The following is a 17,070-nucleotide window of genomic DNA, read 5'->3' on the forward strand; positions in this document are numbered from 1 at the left end:
ACCCGCATACTGGCGCGGTCACGCTGTCTAGGGTTTGAGCTCGTGTCGGCGAGTTGGCGTCTATTTCCTTCCCCTCATTAGTTTCATTGTCTCTCCTTCTCCCATTAATTTCTTCACGTCTACGTTTTTTTTTCTGTCAATTAAAAGTTTTGGATGGATGCGATGAAGATAACAGTGAAAAGGAAATCGATTGTAGAGTAGTTTCATAACTAATCTGCAAGATGAATCCTTGGTTTTCTGGTTCGTATTCACTGAGCATGCTTTTCTACCAGATTTTCGATTTATACCATTGTCGTCTGGCTGTCTAATTGCTTGCAAAAAAAGTTTTTAATTTTTCTGGTCTGAGAAACGAAGGACCTATGGATGGAGTGCGAAAACAATGCACTTTGATCCAAGTTTGCCTTCGGAAATCGATATTGGAACTGGATCATCCGAACCAATCTCCATTTTTCGGTTCGGTTTATCATTCGGGGTCTGATTTTCAAACAATTTTCTTTTACTAGGCCAAAATGGGAATTTTATTAGTTAAAATGGCGAAGGTCCCAGCAGGGAGGTGACTGCTCCATGGTTTGAGAGCTCTCTAACGATGAAACAAAAATGGCTTCGCAAATGAATTTAGCCGAATCGTAGGATGCCCGATTAGTCAATTTTTGCAGCGTCCGGAACCCTCGGCAACATCCAATTCTCTACGCTAGACTCTTTCTTCTGCCTTCTTTCTAATTTCTTTATAAAGTCTAATGCTTTTACCTTGAAATTTCCAAGAGGAGAGATCTTTAAATTGGAGCAATTGGAAAAGAGTTGAACTAGTTGGAGAATGAAGACGGTGCAGAAAAGCAACCGATAATAGACAATATAAAGGAAAACTAGCGATTTGGAAATTAAATTTACAACTAATTTCAATCATGCTCCAATGTAAGTTATCTGTCAACAAGTTGGAGTAGAATATTTCAGCTCCTAAGAAACTTGAAACATAACATCAACCGAAACTGCATTTATCTATGACTAAAAATGGATACAAAAACTGGAAAAAGAAAAGTAACTTTCTGATTCCCGTATTGTGAAGTTTGAAATAGCTGCTGTGATTGTATCCATGTAACTTTAGAAGAAAAGAGGCCTATACATGGGTCGTCACAACAGCGATATTGCCATCCCTCGCAACTTTGCAGTCCAATAAGTGGTCATTAAGGCCTCAGCAGGTAGGATGCCCATATCTCGTCAGCTGGAGGTGGTGGCTGAACCCAGTGGCCTGGCATGCGGCTGCGGTCAAGTTGTATAGAATTAGTCAATGCTCAATTGCTCTTATGCTTTATGATGCTAGCTAGCAGTCTAGTGTCATGCAAGTTTGTCTTTCTAATGCAGCATCAAATAGCACTATAGAAGTTTACCAAAAGGGCATATCGAGGAAAGGGACAGGCTAAACTGGTGGCGCTGAAATCGACGGTAATTATGATGCTAATAATGAAGTGGAAATGGGGTTCGATTTTTAATGCAGATATCCTTTTCTCTTTCATTTCTACATCCATCAATTCCAAGTGCAGAAAATTTAGTTGAAAAGCAATTGAAATAATGCATCAAGTATAGAAACATTCATGATTAATGAAGAGCATTGCAGAAAAAGCTTGCCAAAATTGACAGTAATTATGATGCTAATAATGAAGTGGAAATGGGGCTAGATTTTTAACGCCCATATCCTTTTCTCTTTCATTTCTACATCCATCAATTCCAAGTGCGGAAAATTTTGTTGAAATGCAATTGAAATAATGCATCAAGTATAGAAACATTAATGATTAATGAAGAGCATTGCAGAAAAAGCTTGCTATCCTACCTTCCTCCCGGTCTGATATAAGCATCCCATGTCCTTCTAACCTGCACGTGAAGATTCAATAAGAGGAGATTATTATGAAAATGCAGCTGAATACAGATACTTGTATATGCATCAGCCATCAAACTTACACCACTCATGGTCATGGAATAGACAAACTGCCTGCCAATACTGGCAACCATATACACTGCTTGAAAGAAAAACATAGTTCTATGCAGCAAGGAATCAAGACTTTGAAGAAAAGTAGATGAGCATACCTCAATAAGCGTGCCCATATCGGTATTGCTGCCATGATAATAGTGATAGAACTCAATTGGTAAATTGGCCAAAGAATCATATGCCCCTCCATAACCATGCCCTTCTGATGTATTTTTGCCAGATTCCTTATCAGTGACTGTACTAGAGTCCTTTTCATCCTCATTTGGTGTTATTTGGTCTTTGCTCTCCTTGTTTTCAAGTTGATCACTGATTGGATCTTTTGAGAGGGGTTTTTGATTCTGAGTGGCCTTCCTAGTTTCCTCGGCAGTTGCAATGGCATCTTTTGCAGCATCTGTATCAGCGGCTGCCAAAGCTTGTCTCTCCTCTTCCTCAACTGCAGCTCGAACTTTCTCAAGAAACTTGTCATCCTCCTCTGGGAGAAAATGACCTGCACAAGTTGGAAGCAATCTTAAAATTTCAGTAGAATCTAATACAGTATAATCTGTTGATATTATAGTTATATAAAAACACTCTAATGCAGACACAGCAGATCTCCTTATTAATTATGGAAAAGGCAAGGGTTTTTGCATGTGAAAGTCAATCTTTCTGTGCAGATTGATTTTGTGAAGGTCTTCATTTTCAATCTTAATCAGTAAGATATAAAGTGCATGAATCTGAACTCACACACTGACATGCACACATTTACCCACAGAAGAAATAACATGAGAGCATCTATTCTAAACCTGCATATCAATTGCTGGATTTTGCAGCTAAAGTCAATATTACAGAGTAGCAACTTCATATAGGTTGAACGAAGAACTAGAAAAAAAATACCAAATAATCCAATCACAAGTCACAATTGGTAATTCAATGTGATAACTTAAAGCCAGTATAATTTTGTTATAGTACCTTGTTTCTTCAATTTCTGGATCCTGATTGAGCGCAATTCTTGCAGCTTCTCCACAATCAAAACTAGCTCAAGCTTGACATATAAAACATACTATAAGAGTGGGCAAAAAGGAATGGAGAGAAAATAGCTCAAAGGGAAAAAAAAAGGAAGAAAGGAAACAAAAGAAACCCCTAAAATTAGCATTTTTCTAATGTTATCCTAGCAAGCAAAGACAAATTGAGAGATAATCTAGAAAAGGTATTGCACCAAAGTACAAAGGAGAAGAATCAAGGAGGCTTTTGCTGTCAAACTGCCATGCTGCTATCACATTGAAGACTAGACGCTAAAGAACAAACTAACAGCAAAGAGAAAAAGAAACTAATCATATTGATGGAGAGGAGCAAAGAGTGTCATATCATATCAGACATATTAGTACGTTTGAACACTTAGCATGCTTCTAAAGCTTTAGCTACTCACAGATGTAGTAAATATGGTACAAATGAAGCATTGTCTAAAACAGTTTGACAGGTCTAGAAAGTTATCAACAATTTCAAATCATAAATTAATTTAGTTTTCCATAAACAGAAAACAAAAGAAAGACAGAAAGTTGCCAGAACATTTTGCAAAGCCATTACCTCAGATTCTAGTCTCTTTTTCTCTTCCTTGGCTTTAAGCTTTGCTATTTCCTTCATCTTGTCCACCTGCAAATCAATTTACCTCAGTCATTACTAAATAAAAACCAGTTTACAACAATGAAAAAAAGAAAGAGTTTGGGGTTCTTCGCATCTAATGGAAAAATCAATGAAAATCATTGGTAGTCTTGCAGCAAAAACCCCAGCCTGAAACACAAAAATCTCAGTACCTTGCGGCTTGCAATGTCCTTGGCAATCTCCCTAGCTCTCCACTCATCAGCTTCTCTATCAGCTTGGTCAAATCGCTCACGCTCCTAGCATTGATAACAACAAGAAAGAAATTAGCCATTTCCAACACAGGCCAAGAGCAAAAAGCAGCGTGAGGAGAAACCTTACTACGAGAATCGAAGCAAAACAACCTTTGCTAGCATTTCTGCAATTCGTTTCCGCTTTCTTTTCCTCCAAAGCTTATTCCTTTTAGACTTGTTGATTTTATTCGCCAGTCTGGCCGCTGCTGATTTCTCCTCCCACGGGCTTGCTTCGTCCACAACATATCTAAAGGGCTCCAACTGAGCTCTAAGCTTTGACATCAAAGAATTTGCCGCTTCCATAGAAATTGATTCTTGAGTATCCAAATCAATCCTCCTATCTTCTAGATACTTCAAAAACTCAGAAACAGAAGCGTCAGTTGACCCATTTTTTATCATCGTCAGTATCTCCAGCTCCTTCTGCCTATAGAACCATCGATTTTTATCACAGTTACAGAAATTGAAAAGCATACTATTAATACACCCTAAAACCAGAACCAGCGTACATTGCATTGGCAAGATTGAGAGTATCTTGCAATTCTCTAAGCCGATCACGCACATTTCTGGTCTCCCAAAATGTACTCGAATTTGGTGGTGCCGGCGGTAACATTGGGAACCAAGGCGGAGGCGGTGCTGGTTGAAAGTGGAACGGATTCATTGCTACAATGATTTAACAATTAATTCAGTAGGAAAATAAAAGAAATTAAAAAATTGAATCAGTTTTTTAATAAAGATCCTAGACGTCTTAACAGGATAAACTAGAAATTTTCTTCAAACAGAAAGGAAATCAACTGACATAATAAATTATGGACTTTGTGAAGTATTGAAAAGACTAAAACCGAAAGAATTTCGTACGTTTCTTAGTATAGTCAGCTTCCAAACCCTAGCGGATTGAAGTACTGGACATCGAAATTTTGGGACGATAGAATTAAAACGATTGGAAAATAAAAACAAGGTCTAAATATATTAACGTGATAACGTCAATCAAAGTGTCAGGATGGCCGAGTGGTCTAAGGCGCCAGACTCAAGTTCTGGTCTTCGAAAGAGGGCGTGGGTTCAAATCCCACTTCTGACAATTTTATCGTGTTACCCTTCCACCCTATGAAACAAGTAGTGGGCCACTAACATTGGCCCTTGCCAACCAAAGACCCCTCCACCTATGAAACAAGTTGTTGCCGCTATCATCATTGGGCCTTGCTAATCAGAGAATTCTTTCTTTTGTCCCTTCCACTTATGAAACACTTTAAGTTGTATTGGGCCTTGCTAGTCAGAGAATTCTTTCTTTTTTCCCTTCCACTTATGAAGCAAGCTGTGGGCTATGAACATTGGGCCTTGCCAATCAAAGTTGAGTTAGCCTAAGCATGGACCACCCTTCCACCGATAAAACAAGTTGTGGGCCACTAACATTGGACCTTGCCAACCAAAGTTCAGCCAGCTAAACATTGGTTTGAGTGTCATGAAACAAGTTGTGGGCCATTAACATTGGGCCTTGCGAACCAAAGTTGAGCCTGCTTAAGCATCAATCAAAAATCTGTCAGATGATTGATAATCAACCAAAGAATAAAAAATCAGCAAGACGACCAAACGTCTAAGTGCTATGAAACAAGTTGTGGGCCACTAACATTAGACCTTGCCAACCAAAATTGAACCAGTCTAAGCATCAACTAGAAAATCAGTGAGTTGACCGATAATTGATCAGAAAATCAGTAATATGACTAGTTGAGATAAAAATATAATTGAACTGTTTAGAAAACATGTTATAAAAATTTAGTAACTTTAGATGAACTTTGGTGTTTTTAGAACGAACAAGGCAATAACCAAATGATTAGGAGCTCGGGATATAAGTTCTCAATCATTTGTCTTGCTTGTCATAAGTCAAATTCGGAAACTTATAATCCAAAATTGAGCTCTAGCAAAAATGGAGCACAAGTATCTTTTCCCTGTTGAGTTTGTCACATGACAATTATAACAAGAACAGCAATGAGGGTGACACATTGAGAGGCATTGTTTCTAGTTGGTGATAGAAAATTAAGATTCGTTCAGATTGATTAAATTGATCGTATTTATTATGAATAATTTTACATATACGTAGACACTCAATTGTCGTCTGCTTTGCTAATCTGCAAGATTCCTAATGCAAGAATCACAGACAAAATATGGCATAAACCGTCAGGTTGCAAGGAGTCGTAAGCCTTGCCAAGTTTTCAGTGGTAAGAAGAACGACATATGGCCGACATTTCCAACATGCAAGGTATATCAATGTTTTTGGTCCCCCCTATCCAAGTTGCTTTGTGTAACCTTTGCTTGTTTCGTTGGGAAATGTGTAAAGAGGAACGGTTTTTGTTCATAAGATTGCCATCTCTCACTAGCTTGATGACTCTTGTTATATATCTTGTCCAAGATCTCAACCAAAAGCATAAAGTTGCTTTTGACCACTAATGTCTGATGGTAATTATGCACCAAAGATTGTTCAATACATCCAAATTTCCATCATATAAGATTATAAAAAAGGAGAATGGACTGGAAATCTTTGTCAAAACCACCTATAGAATGTGTAAGAAAATGGGCATGTCCTTATCCGAAGGTATGAAAGAATGAAGAATTCTTTGCCCAAAGCTACCTGATGAATACTAACACTTAGCATGTCCTTATTCTAAGGTATCAAATTTCTTGACATTGCCTTCAATGGTGGAGAATCATCTATCTATCTATCAAGACCCATCCTCATTTGTTAAGAGCTGGTCTTTTGTTTGTGTGTCAAAGCGCAGGGATGGAAACCGGAAAGTCTGGCAGTGAAGACAAGAAAGAAGCAGCAAGGGCTTGGTCCCCACTTTGATATGGTAGATTTCTTCCAAGATATGGAGAAGCTCCAAGAAGAGAACAAAGGAGGAAAACGAGAAGCAGAAAGGTGATAGCATTGACTATGGAATTTTCTCCTAACATAGCTTATCCATGTCCCCCTTCCTGTCTTGCTTGTTGCATGCAAGCAACACTCAAAACCTTCTCTCTCTCTCGCTCTCTGTACCAATAATTGCGTGAGGAATTGGCAACTGCATTGACACTAACCAACATTCACACAAGAATCGACGTGGGCCAATGAGAACAAAAGGGGTTGCAAAACGAGTTATGTTCAAGAGCAAATTTCCATATGAATTTTTTAAATACGTTGTGCTCTGTTTCAGGCAACTTCACCCCATGTTCAGATTAATGCTCTGTTTCTTTCAAGTTTGTTTTTGGGCAATATCTTATCAACTATAGGTAAAAGGTAACCATTGGAATATTGGGAACTTCAGGGGTGGTCCCCTCAGTGCTATATCATGTAAAACCTTAGGCAAGACAAATTCATCTTTGCTTGCTCCATGGCCCCTAAAACGAAAAAGATGAAAAGAAAAGGTACAAGCTGCCTTTTGTTTTATTGTTTTTAACTTCGAACTTCTCAAACTGAGGCAGATATTTTCACCATTATCCTTGATACTACTAGATTATTTGAAGCCACGATGAGAATTGCAAAGGTTTGGGAATAGAAAGGCTATAATTTACTGCACATTCTAATCATGCAATGCAATCCAGATAGGGCCATTCAAAAGTTCAATTCCAAACTTCCATGGAGTCCCACCCTGCTGCTTAGAATATTATGCGAGAGTCGGTACCATGTCTCCCAAAAGCACAAACCAGAAGGTCTCACACGCACTAGAGCAAAGCTGAATCTTGCCCACAAAAATAATAACAAAAAGAGAAAAATAAACACCTTGGGAGGGCCCTTCGGATTCTTTATATACCAACCAAAATCCTGCTATTTTATAGGCATGATTCACGGTGAAGGAAAGACTCCCCTTTCCGTCCCTTTGTCATGGTTGTAAAGCATTGGCCTTGCAGAGCATATTAACCAGAAATTTTAAACATTGACTCCTGTAAGTCAGTGATTCTGCGGATGAAACCTTGTAACAATAGTCTATTATATTATAAAAGCTCTGGCTTAAAGTTTTCATTTACATTCGGGCTGAGAAGCTAGGAAGAGGGCAAGGAAAAGAGCTCAGAATGGGAAATCCATGTCCTTGCAAGATTGACAAAGACAAAAACTTTCTGATATTTAGTTTAATCCTTACAATATGAGGAGACATACTGTGTCTATTAGTTTAAAAACTTCTCTCTTGTTTAAAAGATAGATATGTATAAACATCTAACAGGAAGGGAGACAGATAAATGAGACAAATAACAAGTTGAAGCTTGATCAGCCGCCATGTATTTCTAGAAGTACTCTTCTTTCTTCAACTGTTATTGTTTCCTCATCTGAGCACGTATCATTTTTCTGAAAATGAATGAATACAAAACATAAGAAACTGTGAAGATTTAAGTTTAGGAATTATATGCCTAGATAAAAGAAATCTTGAAAATACCTATCGATCTTTTGCAGTGGAGAACAGCCTCATAAATTGAGTTCTCAAGATGACATGAATCACCCATTGAACAAGCTGTACTCTGTTGTGGAGATGCTTGTGGTGAACTGTTCCAGCTCTTAACTTTCCATGTTCTCCTGTCAATATCATCAACCCTGGTACTTGTTCTCAAGCACCCTCCCTCATGGTAGGAAGGTCTGAGATGTCCAAAAAGATTTCTCAAGATTTGCCATGTTGATTTTCTCCACCTTCTAAGGAACCTGCAATTAATCCTCACTGTTGGAATTTCAGTTCTTGAAGAAAACGATGAACTGGGCACTGTTTGGATGGAATCCAAGGTATTGCAGGACTCTCTCTTTGAAGGATCAATATAAATGGGTCTGATGTAGCCGTTGGTGAAAATCTCATCAGCATGAACAAAAGCTGCAGGACTTTGAGCAATAGCATCAAAGTTGAAGTTCTGGTCTGTCAGAAATCTATTTGACTCTACCATCTCATCATCCAATTCTTCTGGAGTACCTCCATAATATACTCCAGGGGACTCACTGAGGCCATCTAAGGAGGGTTTATGGTCAGATAACCAACCATAGGAAAAACTCTCAATGGCTAGAGGTTGTAAGGTTTCCATTAGCAACTAATAACGTGAGTGAATAATGAAGGATTAAAAACTTATATACTCTTACAGGGGCAAAATGACATAATTGGTAGTGTACAGTGACCACAAGACCCTGGTGACCACAAGGGCATTCATTGTCTATTCTGTCAAAAACAAGCAGGAGACCAATGGGCCAAGATAATCTGGGAACCGGAGAGACAGTAGGTTTTATGTTTAACTTCGTTTTCTTATATAGCCTATCTGTCATCACAAAATGATCTGTTTGATTGCCAACAGTCAGGAAAACCTGTCAGGAATTGCTTCCATTGCTTTCATTTTTTTGCTAGGGAGATAAAATTAGCAATTTTTGTTTCTCTAACACATTGAAAATTCAATATCAAACAGAGATGGCAAAGAGATTCCTTGCAAATTCACAATAAAAAGACTGAAAGAAGAAAATACCAGTTGCCTATTGCAGCTCAATGTGTCTGGTCACCGTTCTTATTTTAAGTAACTTTTAGAACATGAAATGGAAAGAACAAGCAACTGATGAGTACCATGCCTATGATGACAAAATCCCAACTTTTAAATGGTGTCACAAAAGATCCTCAAATTTTATGATGGTCTTTTAAATTTCATATTACCATATGTATGAATATATAACGAATTTGGATACACTCTTTAAAACTACATTCAAGATATTGTTGACAAATTTCAATATACTGTTTAGATAGTATATCAAAAAAGCCAATTTAACAAGAATTTCTTGAACATAGCTATACAGCTAATGGTGGAATAAAGTCAGCCACAGACGGCATAAAACCATTACTTAATATGTTTTAATACTGATGGTTGATATTTTCGCTGTACAATCATGTCCTGTCTGAAAGAAATGGAGCCCATGAAACAAACAAGAAAAACAAAGACACTTCTAGACATACAATTTTGATCAACAAATAGCTAACACCGTTGGCAGACCAAGCAAGGTTGTGCCAGGATTCTAATGCCAAAGTATGTGTGCTTGTAAACATGCATGATATCTTAAATGAGAAAATGAGGAACTAGTTTTCAGATAAAAAACAGGAATAGAAAATGCATTCATTAATAGACCAGATTGCAATGCTTATGAGTAGCGAAAGGTAGGATTTTCAGAAACCTAAAAAAAAAAGACACAAAAAAGATCTCAGTATAATTACAAGAAAAAGAAAAAATAAATGCCTTCCAAAATACGGTCATATAAATGTTAAACAGTATGTTTGAGGGAGGTATGTATTACTTTTTTTAACCAATATCCTACTATAAAATCTAAAGCACCAAAATTTTTTGGGGGGTACAAGAGGGAGCCTACTGAAGCATCTCTACCAAAACCCTACCGTAGCCCTAATGCTTGATGTAACCTGGAATGTTAAAAAATCAAATATTTTAAAAGGAGGAAAGAGAACTATTGGACAGGGGCCTTCTAACTGTTCGGACTAGAAATGGATGCTAAAACGTTATCCGAGACGTAAGTTGAATAATCAAAATGTAACTAACACAAAAGTCAATGGTCCCCTCATTTCCTCTCAAAACTGAACCAACTTTCCAGATGCATTCCACATGTGAATGTATGTACAATTTTAAGCCAACAAATTCCAAACCCTGTTAAGTGATAGGCCACAGCTAAAAAGGGCGAGTGGTCGGAACCTACTTATGTAAAATGAAGGTTGTAATGCTAAGAAGTCCAAAATCCTAGAATCTCCGTCTAGATTATTTGATTTGTTATTCAAACACATATGGAGCACAAATGATGTGCTCAAGCAGTAAAACATGCACAGATGGATGTCTAAGCATATTCCCAATTATGCACCATATCACAAATTGGAGAACATTCTTATGAATTTTACAAAAGACCAAGGGTGCTTCAATTATTTGCATTTTTTCCCTTCTCTTGTTTTCAGTTCTAAACTTGGCAAAAGGAAAGAGGGACTACAAAAGCATTCCTCCTGAAAGTATCATTTTATGGTTGATCTTCTGGTGAATGGTAGCTTATGTGAACCTTTTTAATACACTTAGTCAAGCTTTTTAATGTGTCAATATGGGAATAAAATTCATGTGTAGTTGATGAACTCTACATCTTCTAATAAATGGTAGTCTATTTAAAGAAAGACAGATATACTTGTTCAAACTCAGACAAGCAAAGTCACCATAAGACTTGCTCAAGAGTTCAGCTGGTCCACTTCTATATGGCTTTTTAAATGAAGGCAGGCAATGGGTTGATTTGAAACACCAACCTGCTCAAAGGTGAAGGCCTAAAAACACTTTTCTCGACAAAAGATATTCATGACAGATCAAAAAACAAAACAAGAAGGGAGCATTACTTAACACTATTCAATGATTCCAACGAGACAAAGAATATGAAGATGCAAAATATAAAAATAAATGGACAAAATATAAGTAAAAGTCATTGCCACTTGAAAAAGAATGTTTAGATTGGTTAGAAAAGAAGCAAATCAAATGCAAAACAAAAAGATTCCTTCGCAGAAGAAATATACTAGTAGCTACTTTCCAGTTATTGAAGTTGAACTACATTGTAAAACAAGATCTTGAGATCAGAAAAAACTAATAAAATTGCAAACAAAAAGATAAGGAGGGTTGGAATATATTTAAAATATATAGATTATAGTATTAACCCAGAATTCAAAATACAGGGTTTTTCCAGTTATATCTTGTGATAATCATAGCCAACGTAATCTAAAATGACATTGATAAAAAAAATATATATAACCTTGCAGAAGGCTGATGACGCTAAGGAATCGTCAACTACAGGTACTCACTTGAGATTATTCAAAAAGAGAAAATATAATATACTTGAAAAATAAAAACTGGGTCTTACTGTGTTTTCCAGGATAGTGAAGTTGTGACGCTGAAACAGAGGAAGTGGCCATTGTTGCAGTTACTTGTTGCAGTTGCAGGTGCAACTTCCGCCAACTGCAACGGTCACTGTGAGCTCTCCCCAGATATTGTTCTTATTTTTTTTCCCATCTGGGGATTTCTTTCAGTTGTATTTGAATGGGATCATCCTTCATCGTTGGTAGAGATCAGGATTGGGGATTAATTAAGGATGGATCAGGGATGCGAAGGTTGCCTTTGCCCAATTATTGGATTTTTAGTTTTGCTAAGGTTCGATTTTTCTATATATTTTTCAGACTACTAAATACTACTTAATTGTTTTTTGTTTTTTACACTTACACCCCCAAAATATATACATATATATATATATATATAAGAAGATACTCTTTGTTATTTTAGATGTCAAATATTAGTAGCTCGATTTTAATAAGATGTATAATTACAAAATGAAAGCCCTTAACACAGTAAAACATTTAAAATCAAAACATGAATAAAAAATGTAAAATATAGCACCCAAGTTTTATATTCAAGCCTCGCATTGAGTTATGCTAGTGTTGATTATGGTATGGGACTTGGAGGGAATGTCTTAAATAAGCTTAAGTGATTACATAAATCATGAGTTTGAACCATAAACACTTTTCTGTATTTGTCTACATTGCTATATAATTAAAAATCATTCCAGGAAAAAGAGTCCTGTCTCTTTCATGCTTCACAGGAAGGCTCTGTGGAAGCCGAGCACGACAGTTTCAAGAAGGTCCTGGTCGTTCGCAGGCCAGTTCCAGGGAAGATGATGAGAGTGAAGATATTGGGGAAGCTGAAGGTGATGATGACTCATCGAAATCGTTGGGTATAGATGCTACGGTCATTGTCTTCTGGTTCAATGTACAATGCGCCGATATCTGAGCTAGCTTGGATATCAACGTCGGCCGTATAAATCACCGAAATCATCATTCACGGAATCCATTTTTTCTTTCTTTTGCTGGGTGCAAAACTACTCTAACGTTACAGTCATAGATTAGATATAATTTGGTTACGTTACACTCATTTTTTGAGGGATTAAGGGAAATGACAAAGGGACAAATGGAAATGCAGATAGCTGAAAAACCCTGTATCAGAATCTAGAACACTGCAGAAGCCATTACCAGAATTGGACAGGCTGTTGAACTTCGGCTTTGGGTGCAAGGCTAGCGACTCTTGTTTTGCGCTTTTGAGCCTATGGTGGTTGTGCAAACGTCGGGTTGTAGCCCAATTTATGATGATTATTGGCCCATTCATGATCTCAATTTGGGCTCCTTCTGGCCCTTTCAACTTCCTGGATTTAGGGTTTTCTTTTTTTGCTCCCCTCTCAAGATATCTCATTGAGAGATAAAACCAACTGAATCTTAATGAGACGTTTGGTATCTTGAATGTTGATAATGTAATGACCTAAAACCCCATTTTTAGATTTTAGTTAATGGGGATAAACAGGTAAGATGCGCAGAACTAGGTCATCAAGCTAGGCTACCAGTTGGTTCAATACCTTGGGGGACAAGACTCGCTGCAACAGCTTGAATCCCAAGATTAAACTCTTTGCTCCATTTTGCACTTGAATCCCAAGTTACTAGATGATAAAGAGCATGTACGATACTTTTATGGAGGAATGAAGTAAAAAAAACAAAAACAGAATATGCACTGTGATCATGGCAAACAAAAAATTGCCCAGATTGGATCTAAACTCTGAATGATGGATATGCACTTGCATTTTGGCTTTGTATCATTTAATCAGATTGATATGTTTAGGAAACAAAAGAAAAAACATAATACTAGTACTTAACAAAACGGTGAAAGATGACATTCAGAAGCAATGTAACAGAAAATGAAGTCTGACCTGAGGTTGGTCAATTCATCCGACAAACTATTCCATGGCCGCAACAGCAGCAGCAGCAGCAAGAGGCAGATTAGGAAGGGAAATTGAGGAGTATAAAACCATGCCATGAACTTGGCAAAACCCTTTTTCTCTTTTTAAAGGAATAAGAAGACTGAAGTGCATTGTAGTTTTTCTTCTTTTTTTTTTTAAATTTGATTTGTAAATAACATAAAATCAGAAAGCTTTACCTATTTTTCTAAACAAAGCACCATCAAAAACATTAAATTCGCAAAATTTTCCCCTATTTTAACCCACCTGATGTTTACTCAAAGAAAGTGGAAGTATTTTGGCCATCAAAATTTAGAATCCAGGCAAAACTAAGAGACGTGCTACACCTTGTGGGCGGTCTGCAATTTTCTAAAGCAAAGAAAGCCTGTTCTTTCTAATTGTTCCATCTTCCTGCACATAGAAGTCAAATAGTAAATCATTTTTGATTGGACGTGGCCGAGGAACTTGTAGAAGTCAGATACAGAGAGAAAGATAATTGATTTGATACAATGTCAATTGAAACAAGCCCTACACATTCCTCAAGTTTGCACTCAAGACAGTAAATGAGCTGATCGTAATCAAGCACCCTATGCTGCTCACACTTGTTTATCGAGCAACTTGACTTGAGCTTAAAACTTGAGCTCAGATAAAGTTATTTAATTTTAGACTTCCTTTGTTTTTTTTAAAAAGAGAAAATTAAATGGCAAAAAAAAATATTATTTTAAAGAAAATAAGCTTCCGATAACAGTTTATCTTGAATTTGTGCACAAAACTTACAATTTTATATAATAAAGCAAAATAAAACTCCAAATCTTCATTTAGAATACCATTAAAGAATTTGAAAGTTGAAAAACAAATATACCTAAGACTGAGAGTAAAGAACACAAAAGCATACTGGCCAACAATAAGAAAAGGCTTTTTCAGATCATTTAGTCACCTTGAACAAGCTTACCAACAAGTTCATGGAACTATGTTAAACATGCTGATTAATAAATTAATTAATTTTATTAATGAGTCATAAATTATTTATGATTCAAGTAAGATGCAAAGACAACGTACCACCATCACAAATATTTGATTGAAAAAAAAAACTCAAAGGGGTTGTACTAGCTCTGACGATATTTCAATAAAATCATCAACCTCAATACCTGCATAATCAGAAAAGTTAGACTTCAATAGTTGGGAAAAGTGTCAATCAAACAAATTATATCAAAGCGCCATTTTTCCTACAAAAGACAATAACTTAACAGCACCAGCAGACTGATAATAAACTGAGTGTATACCAGGGTGAATTTTCTTTTTAGTAAAAAAGAAAGCGTCCCACAAAGCTCTCTCTTTGTTTGTTTCAAATGCAGCATCATCCACTTAATAAGATTATATCAAAACACCATGAGAAAAGATTCTAGACTTTACAAGTGATGCATCTCTATAATCCATCAAATAACATGGCAATTTTTCATATCTCAATATCCAACAAGAAACTGACATTCTAAACCAATCAGAAATCTTACCAGACTGAAAGAACAGCATATTTAATTTTCAGTCAAAAATTTTAATACAGAATTCACTATCAAACAAATAGGTAAGAGCTAAATGCTCAAATATCAAGTGTAAGCTACTGGGTACTTCTTTAATACCAAAGGGAGTAATAGTACCTCCACATCAGCACCCACATCCTTTCCATGGGCAATTCTAGTTGGACGAGAATATGCTTCTAAACATATGGGGAAAAGATTGCCTTTCGACAAGGCTTCCATCTGCATTCATTTATTTTTATATGCTATCATATATGATTTGAGGATAAGGGAGGGGGGGGGGGGGGGGGGTGGAGATAGTCATCTTTTATCTAACATTGCCAAAAAAAAAAAAAACCTCCTGAAACCAAAACATTCAGCAGCTCCCAAGCAAAGAAAGAAAAAAAATACAAAAATACATGAGACACAAGCATAAAACATTCATATTAGAAAATATCCATCACTGCAGACATTCATCCTCCAAGATGTCTTAAATTCACCAACAGGGTAGCCCATCTTCTATATAGAAAGCAAACTTTTTATCATAAACATATCCACCATGTCATACACAAATATATAAAGTGAGAATAGCCTGCAGCAAGGATGTCAAGAATATCATTGCCTAACAGGCCTTTCGCATCCACTAACAAATGTCCTCATAATCGAGGCAATCCCTCTATGGTATTGACATGAACATTTCTTGGGTGTTCATCAGTCAGTTAATTCACCAAGATGGCAAGATATACTTTCTATTATGGCCAAACACACAGTGTCAGTCATGTGTTAAGGACCATCACTACGGAGATTCCATTTCTGACAAAACTCTCATGAATTGATATAGCCATTGTTGACAGACATAAGAAATGAATACCTAAGACGAACAGCACCTGAGTGCACTTACTTTACATGCTGTTTTAGCACCAAGTCAAGGCATGTTTGCACACTCTGCAAGGACGGAACAAAGTACTTCAGGACTTATTCCCTTATCAACCTTCAGCCAGAAATACAGCCTACTTGCATAAAATTTGCCGATCGCACTGATAATATTCATAACCTCCACATAGCAAGGAATATAACACAATCCCAGGGAGCAACAAATAGCCTGACTCAATATCATCCCTACATAGGAATGCCACATATACCAAGATGTTAGATTTACATATTGGCAACATTATACCTTAATGGATAATAGGTATGCCACATACCCACAACATTACACTATTCTCAACTGACACCATTGTATCTTAATGTACAATCGAAATGTCAAATTAACACATCAAGCTATGTATTCACATATGCACAATTGCATCTTTATTGTATAATAGGAATGTCATACCAAATATATTAAATATCTATTTTACATCATTACACCTTAATGTATAATAGAAATGTTAACATGCCAAACACCATAGAGTATAATAGGAATGCCACATATACCAAGATGTTAGATTTATATATTGGCATCATTATACCTTAATGTATAATAAGAATGCCACATGCCCACATTATTATACCATTATTAATTAACATCATTGTACCTTAATGTACAATCGGAATGCCAAATTAACACATCAAGCTATGTGTTCACATATGCACCATTGTGCTTTTATTACACAATAGGAATGCCATTTCAAATATATTTAATGTCTATTTTGTACTATTATACCTTAATATATAGTAGGAATGCCACATGCCAATTGTCATAAAGTATTATAGGAATGTCACATACACTAAGATGTTAGATTTATATATTGGCACCATTATACCTTAATGTATAATAGGAATACCACATGCCTACACTATTATACCATTATTAATTGACATCTTTATACCTTAATATACAATCGAAATATCAAATTAACACATCAAGTTATATGTTCACATATGCACCATTGTACCTTTGTCATGCCAAATATATTAAATATCTATTTT

The 17,070-nt window shown here is 36.5% G+C and overlaps 2 protein-coding genes and 2 non-coding genes across 12 annotated transcripts in view; 2 read left to right on the forward strand and 2 right to left on the reverse strand.

Moving 5' to 3' along the window:
- The first annotated feature begins 531 nt into the window (after positions 1 to 531).
- Positions 532 to 682, forward strand: LOC149527361 (small nucleolar RNA snoR145). The gene has a single exon (XR_016351112.1). It is a non-coding gene; the product is annotated as a small nucleolar RNA snoR145 (small nucleolar RNA).
- Positions 683 to 853: 171 nt separating this feature from the next.
- Positions 854 to 4,736, reverse strand: LOC110413590 (U11/U12 small nuclear ribonucleoprotein). Of its 4 annotated transcripts, XM_021424456.1 has the most exons (9): positions 4,646 to 4,736; positions 4,356 to 4,509; positions 3,961 to 4,273; positions 3,772 to 3,855; positions 3,545 to 3,610; positions 2,930 to 3,002; positions 2,080 to 2,468; positions 1,826 to 1,866; positions 854 to 1,257 (listed from the first exon to the last, which is right to left on the reverse strand). In XM_021424456.1, exons 2-9 carry the CDS (start codon positions 4,505 to 4,507, stop codon positions 1,182 to 1,184), a joined length of 1,194 nt encoding a protein of 397 aa, XP_021280131.1. In that variant the 5' UTR covers positions 4,508 to 4,509; positions 4,646 to 4,736; the 3' UTR covers positions 854 to 1,181. The 4 variants fall into 4 exon arrangements, with proteins under 4 accessions (XP_021280131.1, XP_021280132.1, XP_089639252.1 ...); XM_021424457.2 differs by lacking the exon at positions 4,646 to 4,736 and having other exon boundaries at positions 4,356 to 4,633; XM_089783126.1 differs by lacking the exon at positions 4,646 to 4,736 and having other exon boundaries at positions 3,961 to 4,200; positions 4,356 to 4,496.
- Positions 4,737 to 4,840: 104 nt separating this feature from the next.
- On the forward strand, positions 4,841 to 4,924 carry TRNAL-CAA (transfer RNA leucine (anticodon CAA)). Its single transcript has one exon. It is a non-coding gene; the product is annotated as a tRNA-Leu (tRNA).
- A 2,820-nt stretch (positions 4,925 to 7,744) lies between these two features.
- LOC110414383 (putative membrane-associated kinase regulator 6) overlaps positions 7,745 to 17,070 on the reverse strand; it is a 16,003-nt gene continuing 6,677 nt past the window's right edge. Inside the window, exons 5-10 of one of the 6 annotated variants that reach the window (XM_089783100.1) lie at positions 16,040 to 16,257; positions 15,280 to 15,381; positions 14,684 to 14,772; positions 11,714 to 14,035; positions 8,247 to 8,801; positions 7,745 to 8,158 (exon numbers count right to left, since the gene is read on the reverse strand). In XM_089783100.1, coding sequence (XP_089639226.1) covers positions 8,151 to 8,158; positions 8,247 to 8,801; positions 11,714 to 11,765 — 615 coding nt within the window. In that variant the 5' untranslated portion in view covers positions 11,766 to 14,035; positions 14,684 to 14,772; positions 15,280 to 15,381; positions 16,040 to 16,257 and the 3' untranslated portion in view covers positions 7,745 to 8,150. Of the gene's footprint in view, positions 8,159 to 8,246; positions 14,036 to 14,683; positions 14,773 to 15,279; positions 15,382 to 16,039; positions 17,056 to 17,070 lie in introns of those variants that run through there. The other 5 variants (XM_089783098.1, XM_021425529.2, XM_021425528.2 and 2 more) reach the window with 5 other exon arrangements.

Source organism: Theobroma umbraticum, unplaced genomic scaffold (genome assembly GCF_002168275.2).
Source record: "Theobroma umbraticum cultivar Fairchild unplaced genomic scaffold, ASM216827v3 scaffold_4.1, whole genome shotgun sequence".
Lineage (NCBI taxonomy): Eukaryota > Viridiplantae > Streptophyta > Magnoliopsida > Malvales > Malvaceae > Theobroma > Theobroma umbraticum.